Source organism: Nymphalis io, chromosome 19 (assembly GCF_905147045.1).
Source record: "Nymphalis io chromosome 19, ilAglIoxx1.1, whole genome shotgun sequence".
NCBI classification, from domain to species: Eukaryota; Metazoa; Arthropoda; class Insecta; order Lepidoptera; family Nymphalidae; genus Nymphalis; species Nymphalis io.
Genome location: NC_065906.1, coordinates 9174264 through 9193345, shown reverse-complemented (window position 1 = coordinate 9193345; position 19082 = coordinate 9174264). Strand labels below are relative to the sequence as shown.

At 32.5% G+C, this 19082-nt stretch overlaps 2 protein-coding genes across 2 annotated transcripts; one reads left to right on the top strand and one right to left on the bottom strand.

Annotated features, from left to right (window-relative positions):
* Positions 1-712: 712 nt before the first annotated feature.
* Positions 713-4064, bottom strand: LOC126776109 (zinc transporter 7). Its single transcript, XM_050498400.1, has 4 exons — positions 3884-4064; positions 3577-3808; positions 3285-3502; positions 713-1746 (listed from the first exon to the last, which is right to left on the bottom strand). Exons 2-4 carry the CDS (start codon positions 3764-3766, stop codon positions 1114-1116), a joined length of 1041 nt encoding a protein of 346 aa, XP_050354357.1. The 5' UTR covers positions 3767-3808; positions 3884-4064; the 3' UTR covers positions 713-1113.
* A 744-nt stretch (positions 4065-4808) lies between these two features.
* On the top strand, positions 4809-18338 carry LOC126776105 (nucleolysin TIAR). Its single transcript, XM_050498397.1, has 4 exons — positions 4809-5847; positions 5919-6014; positions 14392-14479; positions 16791-18338. The coding sequence occupies exons 1-4, from the start codon at positions 4984-4986 to the stop codon at positions 16901-16903; spliced, it is 1161 nt and encodes a 386-aa protein (XP_050354354.1). The 5' UTR covers positions 4809-4983; the 3' UTR covers positions 16904-18338.
* Positions 18339-19082: the final 744 nt, after the last annotated feature.

Here is a 19082-nt window from a genome sequence, read left to right as displayed (position 1 = left end):
AAATATATAAATTTCGCCTAATACATAATTGGTTTTTCAAAATTAATTTACAAAATAAGATAAATGCATTTGAGTTTAATTTTTGTAAAGAGCTTTTTGAACATTAAGTTATGTGAAGTTTTGTTTTCTTACATTGCAATTAACGATGAACAAAAAAAAACCGAATTCAGGATATAACGGAAGAGTATTTCTATAAAAATGTAAATAGGTTTTAATTTATGAGTACTAGGAAACTATTCTATTACATTTTTTTAGCAGTTTTTTCACAATGCTAGCGTTGATAAAAACGAAATTCGGCCTACGTTTTTAATGGTAACATTTAACTAATCTCAATATATACGAAATAATTAATCTTCACCGAATAATTTTCAAATATAAAATACAGTAGAAGTATCAACCAAATCTTTTTGATTTTTCTCTTTCAAATTATAGATAAAACATTAAGTTCTTGGTTATTAACGTTTATTTTCAAATAACCTTCATTGAGAAGTAAATTTTTAATTAAATATAAATGGCATTATTTCAATACTGTTTTAAAAAGGAATGTTTTAAATAAATTGTTTCTTTTAATAAAATTGAATTATAAAAAAAAATATAGAAAATGACAAATTTAAAATACATATATGAATACATTTTTTATAAAACTTTTAATATTAATACTAAACACCTACAAGTTACTGAATGTGTTATCGTAGAAAAAAATGAAAACATATCACAATATACAACTATATTTGAAGTTAAAATCCACGATGTTTTTATTAGAATAACTATTTTCACACCCTGAATATTATTTGAATTCTAAGACAATTTTGAGACATTATTACAATATATCTATCTAACGTATCTAAAAGCTTTGGAAGCTTTATTGGAAAACACGGCACGATTGGCTGAACGTCATATAAACCTATTAAAATCCGAACTATCTTTAGTAATTGCACATACAAAATAAAAAATATATGTATATATTTTGGTATGCTTCGTTAGCTTTTAAATAAAATATTGACGGCAATTTAAAATGCGATTTAACGGGACACAAATTAAATTATTTTCCTTATATACAATAAATGTCCACTCTGTGGTAATATGTACATTTGTGATATATTACGCTCTTAATCAAAGCGGGGAGTAGTCTAATTGAACTGTTAGGTGTTTCACGCCTGCTTCTCTGAATATCCTCGCAGCTTGATCGGTGACATAACGTGGATCAACTTCCCTCGCGACCTCGAGTTTTAACGCGCCAACGTGTACGTCACTGCAAAGAGTCCAGAAATGCGGCTCTTGAACCGCATGTACACCCGCTAAACCTACTACCCTAGTATATAAATTCGGAAGCGCCCGTTCGAGCGACGCTGGAGTCCGTTGTAACAAAACAGCACCAGAGTCCATCACTAGCGGGAACACACTCGCTGCTATAAGCAACGCTATAGCCATTGAGCAAATTGGATCTGCTCTCATCCAGCCAAATAACTGCATTAAAATGGCTGATATTATGACACCGACAGAGCCGAGTGTATCGGCGAGAACGTGAAGGAACACTCCGCGCATTATGGCAGATCCCGCACCGGTGGGAGCTTCGATGTCATCGTGCGAGTGACCGTGATCGTGGTTGTGCGAATGACCGTGACCACCATGTGAATGACCATGGCCGCCATGGCCGTGGCCGTGGCCGTGGTGGAAAGCGTATATCCCGACGAGGTTGACTAAGAACCCAAGTATGGAGACGACAAGCAATCTTTCATGTTTTACCTGAAAAAAAAAAAACTTTAATTGTCCTTGTCAATATAATATTGTATGAAGATTATAATTATTGATTAGGTGTTTATTTACGTTAGCTCATTATGAACTTCTGACGATAATCCGATAAATCATTTATTATCTTGTCTTCCTGTCTGATTTCTTAAATATTTTCTCTAATACCAGCGTTAATAAACTGAGTGTATACTTGAAAAAGCAGGGCTTCCAAGTATGAGTATTTAAAGATACCAAGTTCGAAATCCAGGTTTTAAAATACTCTGAAAGTATTTGTCAAATGACATTTGCTCTGAACATTGAAGTTGAAAATTGGACAGGAAATCGATTTGCGTATTTTTATAAATAAGTGCACAATCGTATTTACAAAAGAAATACATAGAATTAAAATATATATTTCCTAACTTATTTATGTGTCAATATGGTTTCGTGGATATTAAAAGTATTTTAATGTTATTTATATCAAAGGTGTTTTCTAGCTCTGCCCGTGCTCGATATGCAAATACATTCATTCTTGTAATTCCCGTCTACACCAGAGCGCCGTACTTCGAAGTGTACGAAACCCCGGTTTTAAAATCAGTTAAAGGAATTACTTCTTATCCCTTATTATAGTTATGTAACATCACATTATAATTTAAATATCGAACAATAATCTAAACGATAACTGATCGGAAAGTACGTGCTCGATCGACGGTGACAGAAACGATTGAGTAACAATTCAAGAATTTTGTTAAGAGTAGAAAGTTTTAATAGATTACAACAGTGCTTAATTTAGTTTCCGATAAAGTCAATATATAATTATAATTACGTGACTTTATGAAAGAATTACGTACGTCGCAATAATGTTTCGTGTTTTTTTTTTTTTTTACACAATTTTTTTTTTAATTTTTCGTTTTCGTATTAATTATTATTATGCCTAGTTTACAGAGCAGATAATAGTTAGTTTTTTGCTTACGGATTATTAAAAACTAGCTGTTTCCTAGCTGCTTTGCTAGTTGGTCAAAAAATCCGATACCATTATTGAATTAAAAAGATATTAATACAATAAGTCCTATAAGACATACCTTTTCTAATTTTCTATTCAATGATGTAATAAACATTTATTCAATGAAATAATATGAAATTTACAGTTAGACAGTTCCAACTGCCGATGCTCAAGCATAATTGAGTAACACAGTCCAAAAAACAAATACATACTCATTTATAATATGAATAAAACATATTTTAAAATATTGTAACATTTTTTTAAATATTTTTTTTTTTAATATTTACTCTTCCCAAAGTTCTTTCAACAATAAATAAACATATGTTAAAAATATAATTATTATATTTCTTTCTACTGGTGTTGGATTAATAATATATAACAAGGAAAAAAGATACTCAGTGACACCATAGGAGTCTTATTTTTGATAACAAGTAAAGATTATAACCCAAACATTTAAAATAGTAAATTAATTATAATTAAAATTGATATAAAAGGTTTTGGAAAAATTTAACATATTTGATTACCAAAAACATAAATAAAATTTCATTACCTCAGGTGGCTCAATAGCTCTTTCCACTGCCTCCTTTAGGATAAAAAATGAAATGAAGAGCAAAAAAAGTCCATTTACAAAGCCTGCCAGCACCTCGGCTCTTGCATAGCCATATGAGTAGCGTTCATTTGCCCTCCATTTTGATACTAATGAAGCTGCCAGTCCAGCCACCAAACCCGTACAGTCAAAGAACATATGGAATGCATCAGAAATCAGACCTACAAAAAGATACTATTAGTAATTTCAAAAATATATATATACTTTTTTAAATAAGCATTGCATTTTTACTCACCCAAACTATTTGTCCAAACTCCATAGAATAACTCCACAAACGCAAAGGACAAATTTAGTAGAAGGAAAAGAAATAAATTCTTGGAATTTTTGTCGGAAAATATTAATCTCAGCCAGTTTTGAAACTTTTCGGGAATGCCCGAAATGGCACCCCGGGTCTGTCGGGTGTCCTTTTGTATGAGAGGTAACATTATATTTATATTGTTAAGCACTTATCTCACGTCATTTCAAGCCTAAAATCTCACAAAAAACACGCTTTACACAAGTATCACTGCATACGTGTACTCAATAGCGGTTTATAACCTTACTCGGAGACAACTGTTAAAGAATTATAGGAAAGACTAAAAAATAAGTGGGATTTCACTTGAAATTTGCATTATTTATATAAAACATGCATTTTTAGTAATGTTATTACAAAAAAGTAAGTCTACTAATTCGTACGAGGACTAATCATCATTTGCTGTCGACGCTGTCGCCTGTCGTCAATCAGCAATCTGTCAATGACATGGTTTTCAGATTTGAGTTTTAGCTCGATGGTTAGGCCTAAGTAACAGATAGCAAAAGAGAAACAGACTATATTTTGAATAAAATATTAATATTATAAAGCACTTAAATGCATATTAAGTAAAATTCATGCATATAAAGTAAAACAGATAATTTATTTTAGTTGCAGAAATGAATATTATTATTTAATTATTATTATATACTTTTTAAATATTAAAAATGTATACATAATGATATATTTTACTTCATGATATATTTTTTAATAAGAATAATATTATAATTTCATAAATAAAACTATTTGCTAAATCATTCAAGTGATGTCAATAACACTTAATAATTTATCATTAGAAAATAATAAACTGAAATAAATGGATCAATCAATGAGATGTAATTATTAGAGGAATTTGTAAACGAAACACTGTTTTCGATGATTCATAAGCTTTCAAACCGACACTCATTTCCGGAAAAGATAATTCTTTTGTTTATGAAGGAGTCATTTATTTTGTCTCTGGTAGACGAAACATTTTTACGTATTTTTTTTGTATTCAATTAAAAAGGACATAATGTACGATTTTTATTTTACGTATATGTAGAATAATATTACTTTAATATTTTAAGCAATTCTAATAAGTAGTTTTTAATTTTATTTTTTTTCCCTCCAAATTTTTGAAATTATTTTACCGGAAATTCGCCTATAGATGCGTTTGTTTCCGAAAAGTGAACGTTTCACGAGTCAACAGCAACGTTTTTCGAGAAGTTCTAGGCGCTGTTTGCGACATTTTTCTTTCTTTTATCCGTCATCCAATGTTTAATGTGATGAAATAACACGTTGATTAGTGTGTATTTTCAATATTAGTGTTCATAGTCGTAATAAATTAACCGCTAGATTACGATATAAGCTAATATGGGCGACGAAAGCCACCCGAAAACTCTCTACGTCGGTAATTTAGACGCGAGTGTGACAGAAGATTTCCTATGCGCGTTGTTCGGACAAATAGGCGAAGTTAAAGGCTGCAAAATAATTCGTGAGCCAGGTAATGATCCATACGCTTTCCTCGAGTTTACAAATCATACAGCGGCGGCTACGGCCCTGGCCGCCATGAACAAACGAGTATTTCTCGACAAGGAAATGAAGGTTAATTGGGCTACGAGTCCTGGCAATCAGCCTAAGACGGATACGAGCAACCACCACCACATATTTGTAGGTGATCTATCACCTGAAATTGAGACTCATATATTGCGCGAAGCTTTTGCACCATTTGGTGAGATATCAAACTGTCGAATAGTACGTGACCCACAAACGCTCAAATCTAAGGGGTACGCCTTCGTTTCGTTTGTTAAAAAAGCTGATGCTGAAGCTGCAATTCAAGCTATGAATGGTCAATGGCTGGGGTCGCGATCTATACGGACCAATTGGTCCACACGTAAACCACCAACCAAAGGGCCTAATGAAGGAGCGCCGAGTAGCAAGCGAGCTAAACAGCCTACATTTGATGAAGTTTACAACCAGAGTTCACCGACGAACACAACCGTATACTGTGGAGGTTTCACTAGCAATGTAATTACTGAAGAGTTAATGCAAAGCACATTTTCACAGTTTGGACAGATACAAGACATAAGAGTTTTCAGGGATAAAGGATATGCTTTTATTAGATTCACAACTAAGGAAGCGGCGGCTCACGCTATAGAAGCAACACATAATACAGAAATTAGTGGTCATACAGTCAAATGTTTCTGGGGTAAAGAGAATGGAGGCACTGAGAACCAGGTCAGTTGATTCGGTCATAATTATTATAATGTTTAAGGTGGGATGTGTTTAATATTTTGCAAACCTTGCAGAGTACGAACAATCCACCAGCAGCACCCGCGCCAATGGGAGCACAAACGCAGTACCCCTATGCTTACCAACAAGGAATGGGATATTGGTATGCTCAGGTAAATATCAGAACAGGGAAACAAACATGGGAAATCCACTTGTAAAATATACAGATAATTGATTATAGGGTAACTTCGACAATGGTGTGAGTCAATTTTTACTATTATTAGGCATATAGTATTACTGTAGTTAAGGTCATTTGGATATTTTGATGTCATATAATAATTATGAATGTAAAGTTTTTTTATGTTAATATGAAAATAACATATATATTATATCCTAGTGGCAATGATCCAAATCCTCTCTTATAATGCTTAATTAAGTAGCATTATAGTTGCCAGGCTTATGAAATTCATTTACTTGTCGTTTATAATGGTTAGGCTGTGCTCATGACAGTGTTTGCACGTTTGTTTGTTTATATCTGAACACCATGCATAATTAGCCATGACATATTTCTTTATTTTAATTTTGATTTACTATTTTAAGACAATCTACACAAAAAAGTAATGTATTATCTATTTTGCTTTTAAACATTCCAGTAGATACTAAATTGATGGTTGGTCTCCCGTAACAAAGAAATTGTCTTTGCCCACATTACTTTTAACCATCATTACAGTTTCTCAAATATTTGTTTGTCAATATATGAATATTTTATGCTTACATATTATACAATATACATTTAATTTACTTAATTAATACAAACATTGTATTTAACAATGTTCCTTTTCATAAATTAATATTTAGATTGTAGCAGTAACAAGTGTCATTAGACATTATTGTCGATGTAGAAGAAAAAAATATCCAAATTTATCCATCAATTTGAACTCATGTGATACTAATATTATTTTAATCCATCCATATTCATTATATAGGTTTATATGTAAAATAGTTTCTACTTTTTATTAAATATGTGGGCAGATCGGCTAATGGGCCACCTAATGGTGGAAACCTTGGTGCTGCAAGAAATATTAATCACATCAATGCCCCACCATCTATATCTAAGTTTATAATTATAAACAAATTTATTATTAGCAAAGTGAATAGACAAAAGATTCAATAATTATATTTTCAAATATTCGATAATGTTAGTTTTTTAAATTAGTGCTTTATTAAAAACACCTGTTCAAATTATGTACTTAATAACTATAATAGTTATAAAATTAACTTTATACACATATTATAAGGCAAAATCATTACCTGCACAGCCTCATACAGGTAAACACACACTGCGCGCACCTGAATGAGGCTTTATATTAAAATAAAAGTTAAATGGCTTTACTTATAAATTTTCTTAACAACTGTTCAGTTAAACACTGATTTCTCTCTTTCTATCATTATTTATTTGACATTTGAAAGAAGGAAACAGCATAGTTTAATTAGTCACCCGCTAATAATAATATCCTGGGACATTATTCAGCCATCTGATCCCAAACTAAACAGAGCTTGTACTATGGAAACCAGACAACTGATATACTTCATATACTACTTTTCTTTTGTAAATACATACTTATATAGATAATTACACTCAGACTTAAGGCAAACAGACATGTTCATGCACACAAATGTCTGTCCTGTGTGGGAATCGAACCCACAACCTTCGGCATGAAGGGCAAGTATCTACCAACCACGCCAACCGGCCCGTCGCCGTGATGTTCATAAGTAAGGCCGATAGTATGTGCATATTACTTTACTATAGCTTACTCCATCGGAGACGAACAATATTGGTGGACGACTATTAATACTAAAAATTTTATTTCAAATTCATTAGTTTCTGTATATATGTACATTTATATAAACAACCTTGCTTGGGTTTTATGATTTTTTCCTTAAAATCCCTTTTTATGATAATTAACAAAATGTTTTCATAACTTTACGTTCTTATCAGTGAAAAATTTAATAATAGTGTCAGCAGTTTTTTGTCATACAAATATTTTTAACAGTAACTATTGTTTTAATAGCAATATAGGCTTGTAGGTTAATTGCATAGAATTTTACTTGAACGATATTCTTCTTTAAATAAAGAAGTGAATTTTAAATAATTACGGTTCACGTTTCATTATTTTTATACGCCAATCCAATATTTATGGTGATCGTTTAAACGGCATAGGAGTCGATAAGCTACAGCGCTGTGTAGCGGCTAGTTATAGCAAGGATAGTAAAAAAATCTTCTATGAAATATGCACGTTTGCTAACTTTCTAGTCTATAAATCTTATACAGATATATATAACAACATTCATTTTTATTATCACTGAAATATTACGAAACAAATACTCGCCGCGTCTGTCTGTCTGTCTAACTCTATAAATTAAAAAACTACCGAACGAATAATCATACGGCTTTCACCAATTGACGGAATGTAGAATCTATAATATATTTTATAAGGAATTATGTAATTTGAAATATGATGTCGATAGTTGAAAATAATGCCTCGCAAACCAATACGTTTATATTATTTATAACGTTATATATTTTTTATGAAGAGCCTTATTCTAACCGCGCGAAGCCGGGCCGGGCAACTCGTATAACATAAAATAAAGTTAATATATAAAGAGAAATCGATAAATGAATGTAGTTTTTTTTTTTTTTTTTAATAGAAAAAACTAACGGATTCTAATCTCTAATCTAATTTCACTTTTTTAAAAATATTAAATAATCATTTGATTTCAAAACTTTTTCGTTTTGTGTAACAGGGTGGATATTAATATAAGTTGTAAAGTAATAACTTACGTTTAAAATAAATCTATCGTTGTTCCTACACAAAGGAAATATGAAAAAAAAAATTGTATAACTTAACAAAGACACAGTCGTGAGTTCTGATAAAAATTTACTTAAAATTCTTAATACAGAAAATATAGAAATAATAGTTGCCGTAATTTTATTACATACTCGAAAATTTTTAAAGAAAACAAATGTTTTACCGTTTAAAGTAATATCCAATTGTTAGTATGTCTGTATTTTATCACGATAATTAGGTCAGTTACACAAGGTCATGTACATCTTTACTCGAGAGTAGTTCATTGTACGGTTTTATACGGAATCGTAGAGATTCAATGAGTTCGCGGCGTGAGTACTAACTCTTTAAAATAGTTTAAATAATAAAACATTCTATATTGCTTTATTTTTGAACGAATTTTAAACAGTCCTCATTGTTTAAAGTCAATTTAAATACGGCGGTTAATGGCTTCGGCATGCCGCTATAAATTGTTTATAATTAAAATTTTATATATCGTAAGTACAATATTTATTAAATGTTAACTATCAAAGATTAAGAAAATATATACTATATACTACGGGGAAGAACCGGCAAGAAACTTAGTATTGTATGGTGCTTATAATATATGAGATAATTTTTATTTATTCCTACCTATTAATAACGAATATACGGTTGATTTTTTTTATTTCAAAATTAATCACATCCTTAAACGTTATAAAGTGCAAATCACCGCTTGTAATACCTAAACAATATTTTGTCCTCTTCTTTCGAATGTCGAATCAATAATGTCAGAAAGAGTGAAATCAGTGTTTAACAGCCGCTAAGCAATGTTCATAAGTAAGGCTCATAATGTCCGTTATTATCATTACTTAATTCTCTATTGTTTCACATCTGGCGTCGATATCCGCCTGCAAAAGTTATCGCTTCGCTACACGACAATAGAAAAAAAAGTGAAAACTGTTCTGAATACACTTTTTTTCTTAAACTTAACAAAAGACTACTTTCGACTACCCAATTTTTAATAGCGGGTTATATTTATTCATATTTGTATTGCGGTGAAGTTTTTTTTTTGCTGCGCGGGCGCATGAAATAAGTTGTGGTATGATTCAGCGGATATCTCAGACGCGCTCCAAGAACGTAACGATATCAAGCGACATTATCCACTGTGTAACATTGTTGCCATATTTAGATATTGTCTTGCTGAATACGCTTTGTTACTCGCCTGTTTCGCTGAGTTTAAATTTTTGAAAATTTAAAATGTATTGTTTGTATATGACTAATATACTTGGTCACCGTTTGATGGATCACCTTAGTCACCTAGAAAGTTGGCACATATATTATGTACTAGCTTTCTTCCGCGGCTTTGCGGAAAGGATTTTATTTAACTTGTTTTCATTTGGCGCTACCACTATCTTTATATACCGTTTAAACTAATTGTCATTACATATGTGAAGGACAAGCGTGGGTTTTAATAATATGATATATATACTTAAATAACAGTATCGTATGTTCGTTTTTTTTTTGACAACTTCTAAAGAATTAAAATGGTATCCGTTCACTCAATCAGATTTGACTGAATAACAATTACCGTATACGTAAACTTTCGTATTTATTATATTAGTGAATATTAAGAAATTAAACGTTTGACAATAACTAGAATTTACGTATATATGTACGTAATCATTTAAGCATTTAAATAATTAAAAAATTAAAAATACAACGATAACACATTTGCATACATTCGTGATGTTTGTTTGTGTTACTAAGCTCGGGATTGATAAGAGATTTTTTTTTAATATTGAATGAAATAAAAAAAATATAAATTTTGGTTTCAATTCAATACTTTGAATTTATCGTAGTAAATACCAATGATAGTAAATAAGCTATTTTTATTTATAATTGCAGTTTCTCGCCGGGTCTTCTTGATAGAATCTATATTTCGAACCGGTGGTAGTGTTAGTAAGAGCATTCTATAAAATACTTCGATTTGATTTGATTATGGCTACATTACGTCTTTAGTAATAAAGCTGGGTTTACATATGGAGAAAATTTTAATGATCAAGCTGTATAGCGTTGGGGTTAAGAGCGTCAGTGACGAATGTGATTTATAATAATAATATCTTAGGACATTTTTCACCCACAGCCATCTGATCCCAAATTAATATTGTACAGAGCTTGTACTATGGAAACCAGACAACTGATATACTACATATACTATTTTTCTTTTGTAAAAATACATACTTATATAGATAATTACACCCATACTCAGGACAAACAGACATGTTCATGCACACAAATATCTGTCCAGGGTGGGAATCGAACCCACAACCTTCGGCGTGAAAGGCAAGCATCCTCCAACCACGCCAACCAGCTCGTCACTAATTTTTTGTCTAATTAGCGAGTCAAACTTAATGTGAGTGCCTTCGCACTTGTCTAAATGCTATAATTTTAATTTAACTTCACTTGTTAGTATGTCACGTGTTACAACTTATTACTACGAACGAACACATTGACTGTTCAATCTAACCGTTGTTTATTAAATTTAGTTTATGATATATTTTTTTTTTAATAAGTATTATTTATTTCAGTCAATGCATAGACAATACATGTTGCAAACATGTAATGTCTATGCATATATATGCACGTATACTTTAACGGGGAAGTGAGATTTATTAGTAAACATGTCTCCATGGTTTTCATAAACGTCGCTGACGCAATTTTTAGGGTCACGGTCACGTCAAGTGATTTATAATATAACGCTTACTTTTCACAAAATGTTTCGTCGTGTCGCCTTTATTAATAACGTAACGAAGCTCGTATTGCATTTCGAATATGTAAAGTTTATGACGTAAATACGTGTCAATTATGTTACGTGTAATATGTTGCACGCGTTATAATATGTATATTTATTGGATTTTGTGTAATTTTAATAGCGTGCGTTATCTACGTATAATTGTACCTTGAAATTTAATTCTGAAACGGTGTAAGTGACATCTGTAAACTGACATGTGTCGTAAGGATTTTAAATATGTATAAATACATATTTAAACATACGAACGTTGTAATTAATAAATTTTCGGCTTTTTTTATATAGAATAGGAAGGTGGACGAGCCTGACGGTAAGTGGTCAACAACGCCCTTAGACATAGGCATTGTTAGAAATGTTAACCAAGCGATGGTTCACCAATCACAAATGCGCCACCAACCTTGGGAACTAAGAAGATATGTCCCTTGTACCTGTAATTACACTGGCTCACTCACCCTTCAAACCGGAACACAACAATACGAAATACTGCTGTTTTGCGGTAGAATATCTAGGCTTAAATTCGGTTCTAAATAACGAGTTCTTAATTCAAATACGTTCGTATGTAAACTATGATTTCGTAATGGTATTCTCAACCCTTACAAGTCGAGTACTTTTAGTTAACCTTTAACTTAACAGTTTTAATTTTCAGTACGTAAACGTTATATAAATTGTCCAGTTAATAAAAATACGAACTGATTAACTAAGTTCTCTTTGAAGTCGATCGTTTTTTTTTTTAATCTGGGAACTTGTGTGAGTTGTTTAGATACATATACATAATACCTATATATAGGCTACCACTACAGGGTAGGACGTTCGATATTTGAAAATGAGTATTGTTGCGTTGCTACGCTCATACCAGCCTCATTGTAGTCTAAAGATTTCAACTACGCAATTCTATTCGAATTAACTTGTGTAAGATACTTTCGAAACGTGACCATATGTATTTTAAAATTTTGCCATAGTTTATAAAGGACAGTTATTATTTAGAAAACAATATATGAGACCTCATTATCTATTAAGTTTTATCAAACGTGGTAAAGTATTTGCATAATATATTATTGTGAATATTCTTTTGAAATTTGTCTCACTCGAACGCTGACACTTAAAAATGCGTAATATGATAGGTATAAAAAAAAAAAACTAATGTTGCGTGTAAAAAAAATTCGATCGCGCAAATTCCTAAACGCACTTACGATTAGTGTGTCGTATAAAGAATTAACATTCCTTTAGAAAGAGTTTGTGTCAGCTACGTTTATTATAAATATTACAAGTAACATCTGTTTTGGTCGTGTATTGCGAACCTAACTTTGGGAAGGTTGGTAGTGCGGACTGAGATAGGATATTTATATTTTAATAGTAATAAATATTAATGTCGTAAAAACAAATGTTATAAAAAAAGCATTATAAAGTTACAGAGTAAGTATGAATAAAATTAAAAAATAATTAATCTATATTTAAGAAGGTTTTAGGTCTTTTACAAAAAGTGAAGCGTATCATCCTTTATGAGTTATCACTCTTCGCCCGCATGTTAGGTAACGCGGGAGATGTTGGTGTCGGGGTACGGTTATAAAAAAGTAGCCTATGCCCTTCCTCAGGGTTCAAGCTTGCTTCATACCAAATTTCATCAAAATTCGGTTCAGTGTTTTAGACATGAAAGCGTAACAAACAGACAGGAGTAGCTTTCGCATTTATAATATTAGTATATATATATTCGGTGTTAAGGATGAGAGAGCCGAGATGGCCCAGTTGTTAAGAACGCGTGAATCTTAACCGATGATCGTGGGTTCAAACCCGGGCAAGCGGATTATAATTCATCTCGTGCTTTACGGTAAAGGAAAATATCGTGAGGAAACCTGCATGTGTCTAATTTCACTGAAATTCTGCCACATGTGTATTCCACCAACCCGCATTGGAGCAGCGTGGTGGAATAAGCTCCAAACCTCCTCCTCAAAATGAGGAGAGGAGGCCTTTAGCCCAGCAGTGGAACATTCACAGGCTGTTACGTTAAGGATGAGTAGCCCATCTCCGATGGTAAAATTAAAATTGACAAAAGATACATGCAAGTAGCTGAGTAATGTAAATAAACGAAACGAAAGTAATATATGAGCGCTCTGGATAAGCATGCATGTGTATTGATATTGAGGGATTGGAGAGTACATCTGTACTCGTTACTATTATATCTTATGCGCAGTTGGCTAGTGTCCGCTGTAAATGGCCGTCGTAGTCGAAATTGGTCAGGAAGGATATATTACTATTTTGATATCGAGTCATTGCAACGTTGTTACAACGTTCGTAAATTCGATTCCAATCGTAACAATAATTACGGACTATTTATGAACTACGGTTATTTATTTTTTTTACTTCTGCTCTAACATGTGATAGCAATCACATGTCATATAAATAGTTTTTTTTTTTTAAATTAATAATAGCTTATAATTAAAGCTAAGGGTACAATTACACGTAACTAATGAAAATGCTTGGAATAATCATTTCTTCGATCTCGTGTAGCATTTGTTTATATAATAAAGTAGGTATCTATATACTACTAAGCTTTTCAGTAATAAGAACATTCTGAATCGACGAACAGTTCACAAGATGTTATAAAAACAAAGTCCCCCCCCCCCTCGCAGCATTTTTCTGTACGCGATAGACTTAGAACTACCGAACAGTTTAAAAAGTACGATGAACGGATTGACTTATGATTGATAAAGAGTATATATTCGTTAAGGTTTTGGGTGAGTTTGCTGAATGTTCCAAAATGTCGGCTTTACTGTTCAATCGACTTAGTAGTTTTGGCTGTGCGGTTGATAAGTCAGTCACGATAAACGAATTATAAGTGTAGTTATAAATGAAATATATATCTTTGAACCGTTATCCCATCGAAAAGTTATTTGACGATTTCGTCATCGTTTCCAGGGTTACCCCGCGCTACAAGGCTACATGGCGCCCGGGTACTATCAGCAATACGCCGCAACCTACAGCACCCCGCAAGCCGCAGCAGCTGGTAAATATATTATATCTATATGCGCTTAGTTAATATTAACGGCCCTTTCAAAGTCAGTTTGGCTTTTTTCGGATTTCAAAGGGATCTATATCCCTCTACATACATGACTTTGGCTTAGTCATCTAATAGTTCAACATAAGAACGCGAACCCGAGGTCCTGGGCTTAAACCCCCAGTCGTCTGGTTTTTCTGTCGAATATTCTCAGTGACAGCCCGGAGTATGGAAGTTGGAAATGTGTCACTCACTCAGATTGCAGACCTCTCGAATGAGAGTGCACATACAGCTTATTTTCATATTCGGCTTATTTTTTCTTTACTAAGAATACATTAAGTTAGCTGCTATTACATTATTTTTAATTGAATATGTAACTCTCGAGTGTAACGTTGCTAATAGAAAAATGTTTTGTTTCTACCATTTACATTTTCTTGAAGTAAATTCAAAGATTATTTTATGTTTTGATAAAATTAAACCGTCGATTTAATACTAACGACCTTCCTTACTTACATATAAACGTTGCTTAGCGGCTGTTAACAGTGATTTCGCTCTTTCTGACATTATTAATTTGACATTTGAAAGAAGGAGACATCATTGTTTAACTAATGACCCGCTAAACAACGTCCATAAGCAAGGCCGTAAGAAATTCAAATATATTTTTTTTTAAAAGGATAGACTGTAAATCGAGTTATTGTTATTATAGGTGTAAACAATATTTGTATTTAGAATGAATTAACGTAATAAAAAATTAATTTATATAAATAATATTTAATTAACGAAATTAAAATAGTCGTTGTATTGTTTATAATATAAAACAATATTTACATATATTTTTTTATTTAATTTAATATGTATTATAAGTGAAACTTGTACAATCGATGACTTGCTATTATATACGATGCTTAGACTACTAAAAAATGTTGCAACACAGACGATATAATAAACGAAACACAATTTATATTATTATACATATATATATAAGTTTTTCATATCGTTAAAAGTAAAGTTATGTTTTCATGTGATAAGTTATTTGAAAATGTTTGTTAGGCTTAGAAAATAATAGAAAAAAACCACAAAGGACCGTAACATCCTTTTAATAGTTCTTTTATCATTGTTTTTTATCGCTTGTTATCTAACACTGTTATCAAAACGCGAGTGCATTGTATGAAAATATTCAGAATGTGAATAATACAAAATATTATATTTAAGGAGGCCTTTATAGTTTTCATGTGTATACTTGAGAAATACGTTGTGTGGTAAAGTTTTAAATTTAAACATCTCGGTACTCAAACCAATATTGATATTGCAAATGTATGTAATTTCTTCATCATTTTTTTATTCTTGAAACGTACATTGTGATGCCGCCTGCCGCAATAAACATGCGCGCTCATTAAAATAACGTCAATAAAAATTTATAGTTTCATCTCGTGCTTGGCGATAAGGAAAACACCGTAAGGAGACTTGCACGTGTCTAATTTCACTGAAATTCTGCAATATGCGCTTCCACCAACCCGCATTGGAGCAGCGTGGTGGAATAAACTCCAAACCTTCTCCTCAAAAAAGGAGAGGAAGCTTTAACTCAGCAGTGAGACATTCACAGGCTGTTACTGTAAGATATATCCAAAGGCCCGAACAACACGTCTGTGCAAATACAAAAACAAGGAAAAATACATAAATGTATTATACATTTGTCTGTATTATCTAACCTAACTGTTGGAAGTTAAAAAAGAAGTGACTTTTATATTAATAATGAATTAGTTTAAAATAATCATAACTGCTTAGTTTCAGTTTTTCAGTGTTGCTATTGCAAAAAATACTATTCACTAAAAAGTATCGTTTATTATTTTAAATTTGTTTAGATTATGTATAAAAATAGTTGGAAAAAGATAAAAGGAGCATAAAAAAATTATACATCGTCAAAATCTAACATCAAATACGTTATTATTAATAATATTATAAAGATAAGGTTCTATCTTTGAAGGCCAATGAATTGCTAATGCGTTTAATATTTTATGAGTACGCACATTTTGAATTTTGATTATTCACAAAACTGCGTACTGAGTTAATAAAAACTAAGATGCCTCCTATCTTTTTTTGCTATAACCCTTTTAATGTTAACCTCCCAGAGGTTTTATTAATGGAAGTTTGTATCTTCACAATTCGGAAGGGTTTTTAGAGGATAGTCTAGAAACAATATACACATAACAATTGTCAAATTAGTTTACTTTAAATTAGATATAATATGATATTGATAGTTGTAAGCATTTTTATACTAAGACGATTAGGCTATAGAACTAAAGTGCCATTCCTGTTGCAGCCGGCTACCGCATGAGCATGCCGGGCGGCGGCGCGGCGGGCGGGTCGTGGGGCGGCGCGCCGCAGCCGCTCATGTACGCGTCCGTGCCGTCCGCGCAGTACCCCTCCCAGTAGCGCGCCCGCCGCCCCCCGCATGAGCCCACACCGACACATCATGTAACAATAGATACCGTCGACGCGTGACCGACTCCTGCGAGAGGTCGCGCCGTCCCAGGGAACGCTGTACTGGAATACCTCCGGTCCGAGTACGTTCTGCGATGGTGCTGAGTTGCGTTTTGTAATCGTAAATACTTATATTACGTGAGTCATGACGACGTCCGACCGGGAACCCCGAAATGTAACACTACACCGTCTAATGTTTTAAGTTTCTTTGTATGATTTCTTTATTGCATATTCGTGTAGAATGTTTTTCTTTATTGTATCCTTATTCTAATAGCCAAAACTTTATTATGTACAATCTGTGAATATACATATACATATACATATATATATATATCGATCGATAGTAGTCGGGAATGTAATGCTACTCGGAAGTTTCTCGGTTCCCTCGTCCGATCGGAGATATTTCACTACAACTTCAGCGACAACAGTTATTTGTCGATTGTATTAATATTTTTATCGCGAAGTGTAAAATGATACATTCGACAAATGGATGTATTTAGTGAGCGCATTGCTGGTCAATGACAACAGCACAAACAGTGTTTATAATTCAGTTTTCGTGGGGACGGCTGCTTTATGCGTATCCTATCAGCCTTAAATGACTGCCTTTAGAAGATTATGGTACAAGAACTTGACTTTATACAGCGAATGTTTGTTACTGATTACTGATATGTTATACCGATTGTTATAGATAAGAACATTTTGTCGTAACCGAATATATTTCGTCCAGTTCATTAGCGACGGTAGAGCCATGTTACTCACATCTGGTACAAGTCGACTTGACGGAGACGTCAGGAGTCCCTATAAAACGAAGCACTGGTAAGAAGAAACTCATGCTACGGGTGGAAAGTGACGAGTCGGTCTCCGGACGCGCAGCGCCCCGCTGTCGATAGTCGATCTACATAGATAGGACATAACGAAATAAATTATAAATTTTTAAAAAAAAGTTATAATTATATAGGGGGAGTAGTGTCGCGAGTGGCCTCGTGTACATAAGTTGATATTTATTGGCGCCCTGCGCTAGCAGACTGAGCTGTATTCCCGATCACTCCTCGACGACGCACGACGCGCCAGACCTTACGTTGACGTATTTATAATTATTAAGTTCGGCACATGTTGTTTTGTTTGACCTGAATTGTTATGATTTTATTGTATGGAAACACTGGTGAGTCAATAAAGCAGTGGGTCTGGGACACCGGGTGTTTGATTTGCCGTCGATTATAATATATTATACTTTATCGTGTTTATTTCTGGGTCCAAAATTGAAACGTTGGCAATTTTCTTCTGTGATTGAAGTCTGCGTGTACACAGCCGGTTAAATGAAAAATTATTGTAAATTCTTAACGTCATTTTGTAAAAGGAAGGAATAAATAGTTTAAGTTTAATAATACTTTTGATTATTGTTGTATTATTGATGTTACAATAATTGTGACAATAACCCCTTTCTAGAATATTGAAATTGGATAATAAATAAACACGAACTGTAAATAAAATTCTACTCTGAGATTTCTTTTCTTAAATCGTATTTTTACAGTCAATTATTATATTATTGGTAACATTTTGGATTGAATTTTATGCTCAAGAAGTTTTGATGTCATTAAAATAATAATTTGTACAAGTAAAAATAAGATTTCTTACTTTCATTATAAATAATTATTCGGATTTTAACTTTGTCTCATTCATACATCCAGTTCATACAACAAGTTTTAATTACATTGAATTGAATTTAAATAAGACCATATATATATATATATATATATATATATATATATATATATATATATATATATAATAAATGTAGTATAATAAGCTATAAAGTTAAAAAATACTTACTAAACGAACCCTTACACATACACAAAAGTTTTTTTTCCCTATAAATGAAAATGATATTTACACCTTGCAGTAATCTATAACAAAGATTAATCATTACCGTAAAATAAAAATACCAGTTGGTTGATTACTTTTTTACATGGAACCTAGTGAGTAGGCAACGTAGAAGTTGACCGCGGTCGATGACCACACAACCACGCACTGCACCAACGCACCTCGAAGGTGCGGTGCGTGTCGGTCCTAAGATTTGAAGCCATTTTATCATTCCAAAATAGCAAAGTTCGCCATTTGAAAAAACAAGCGG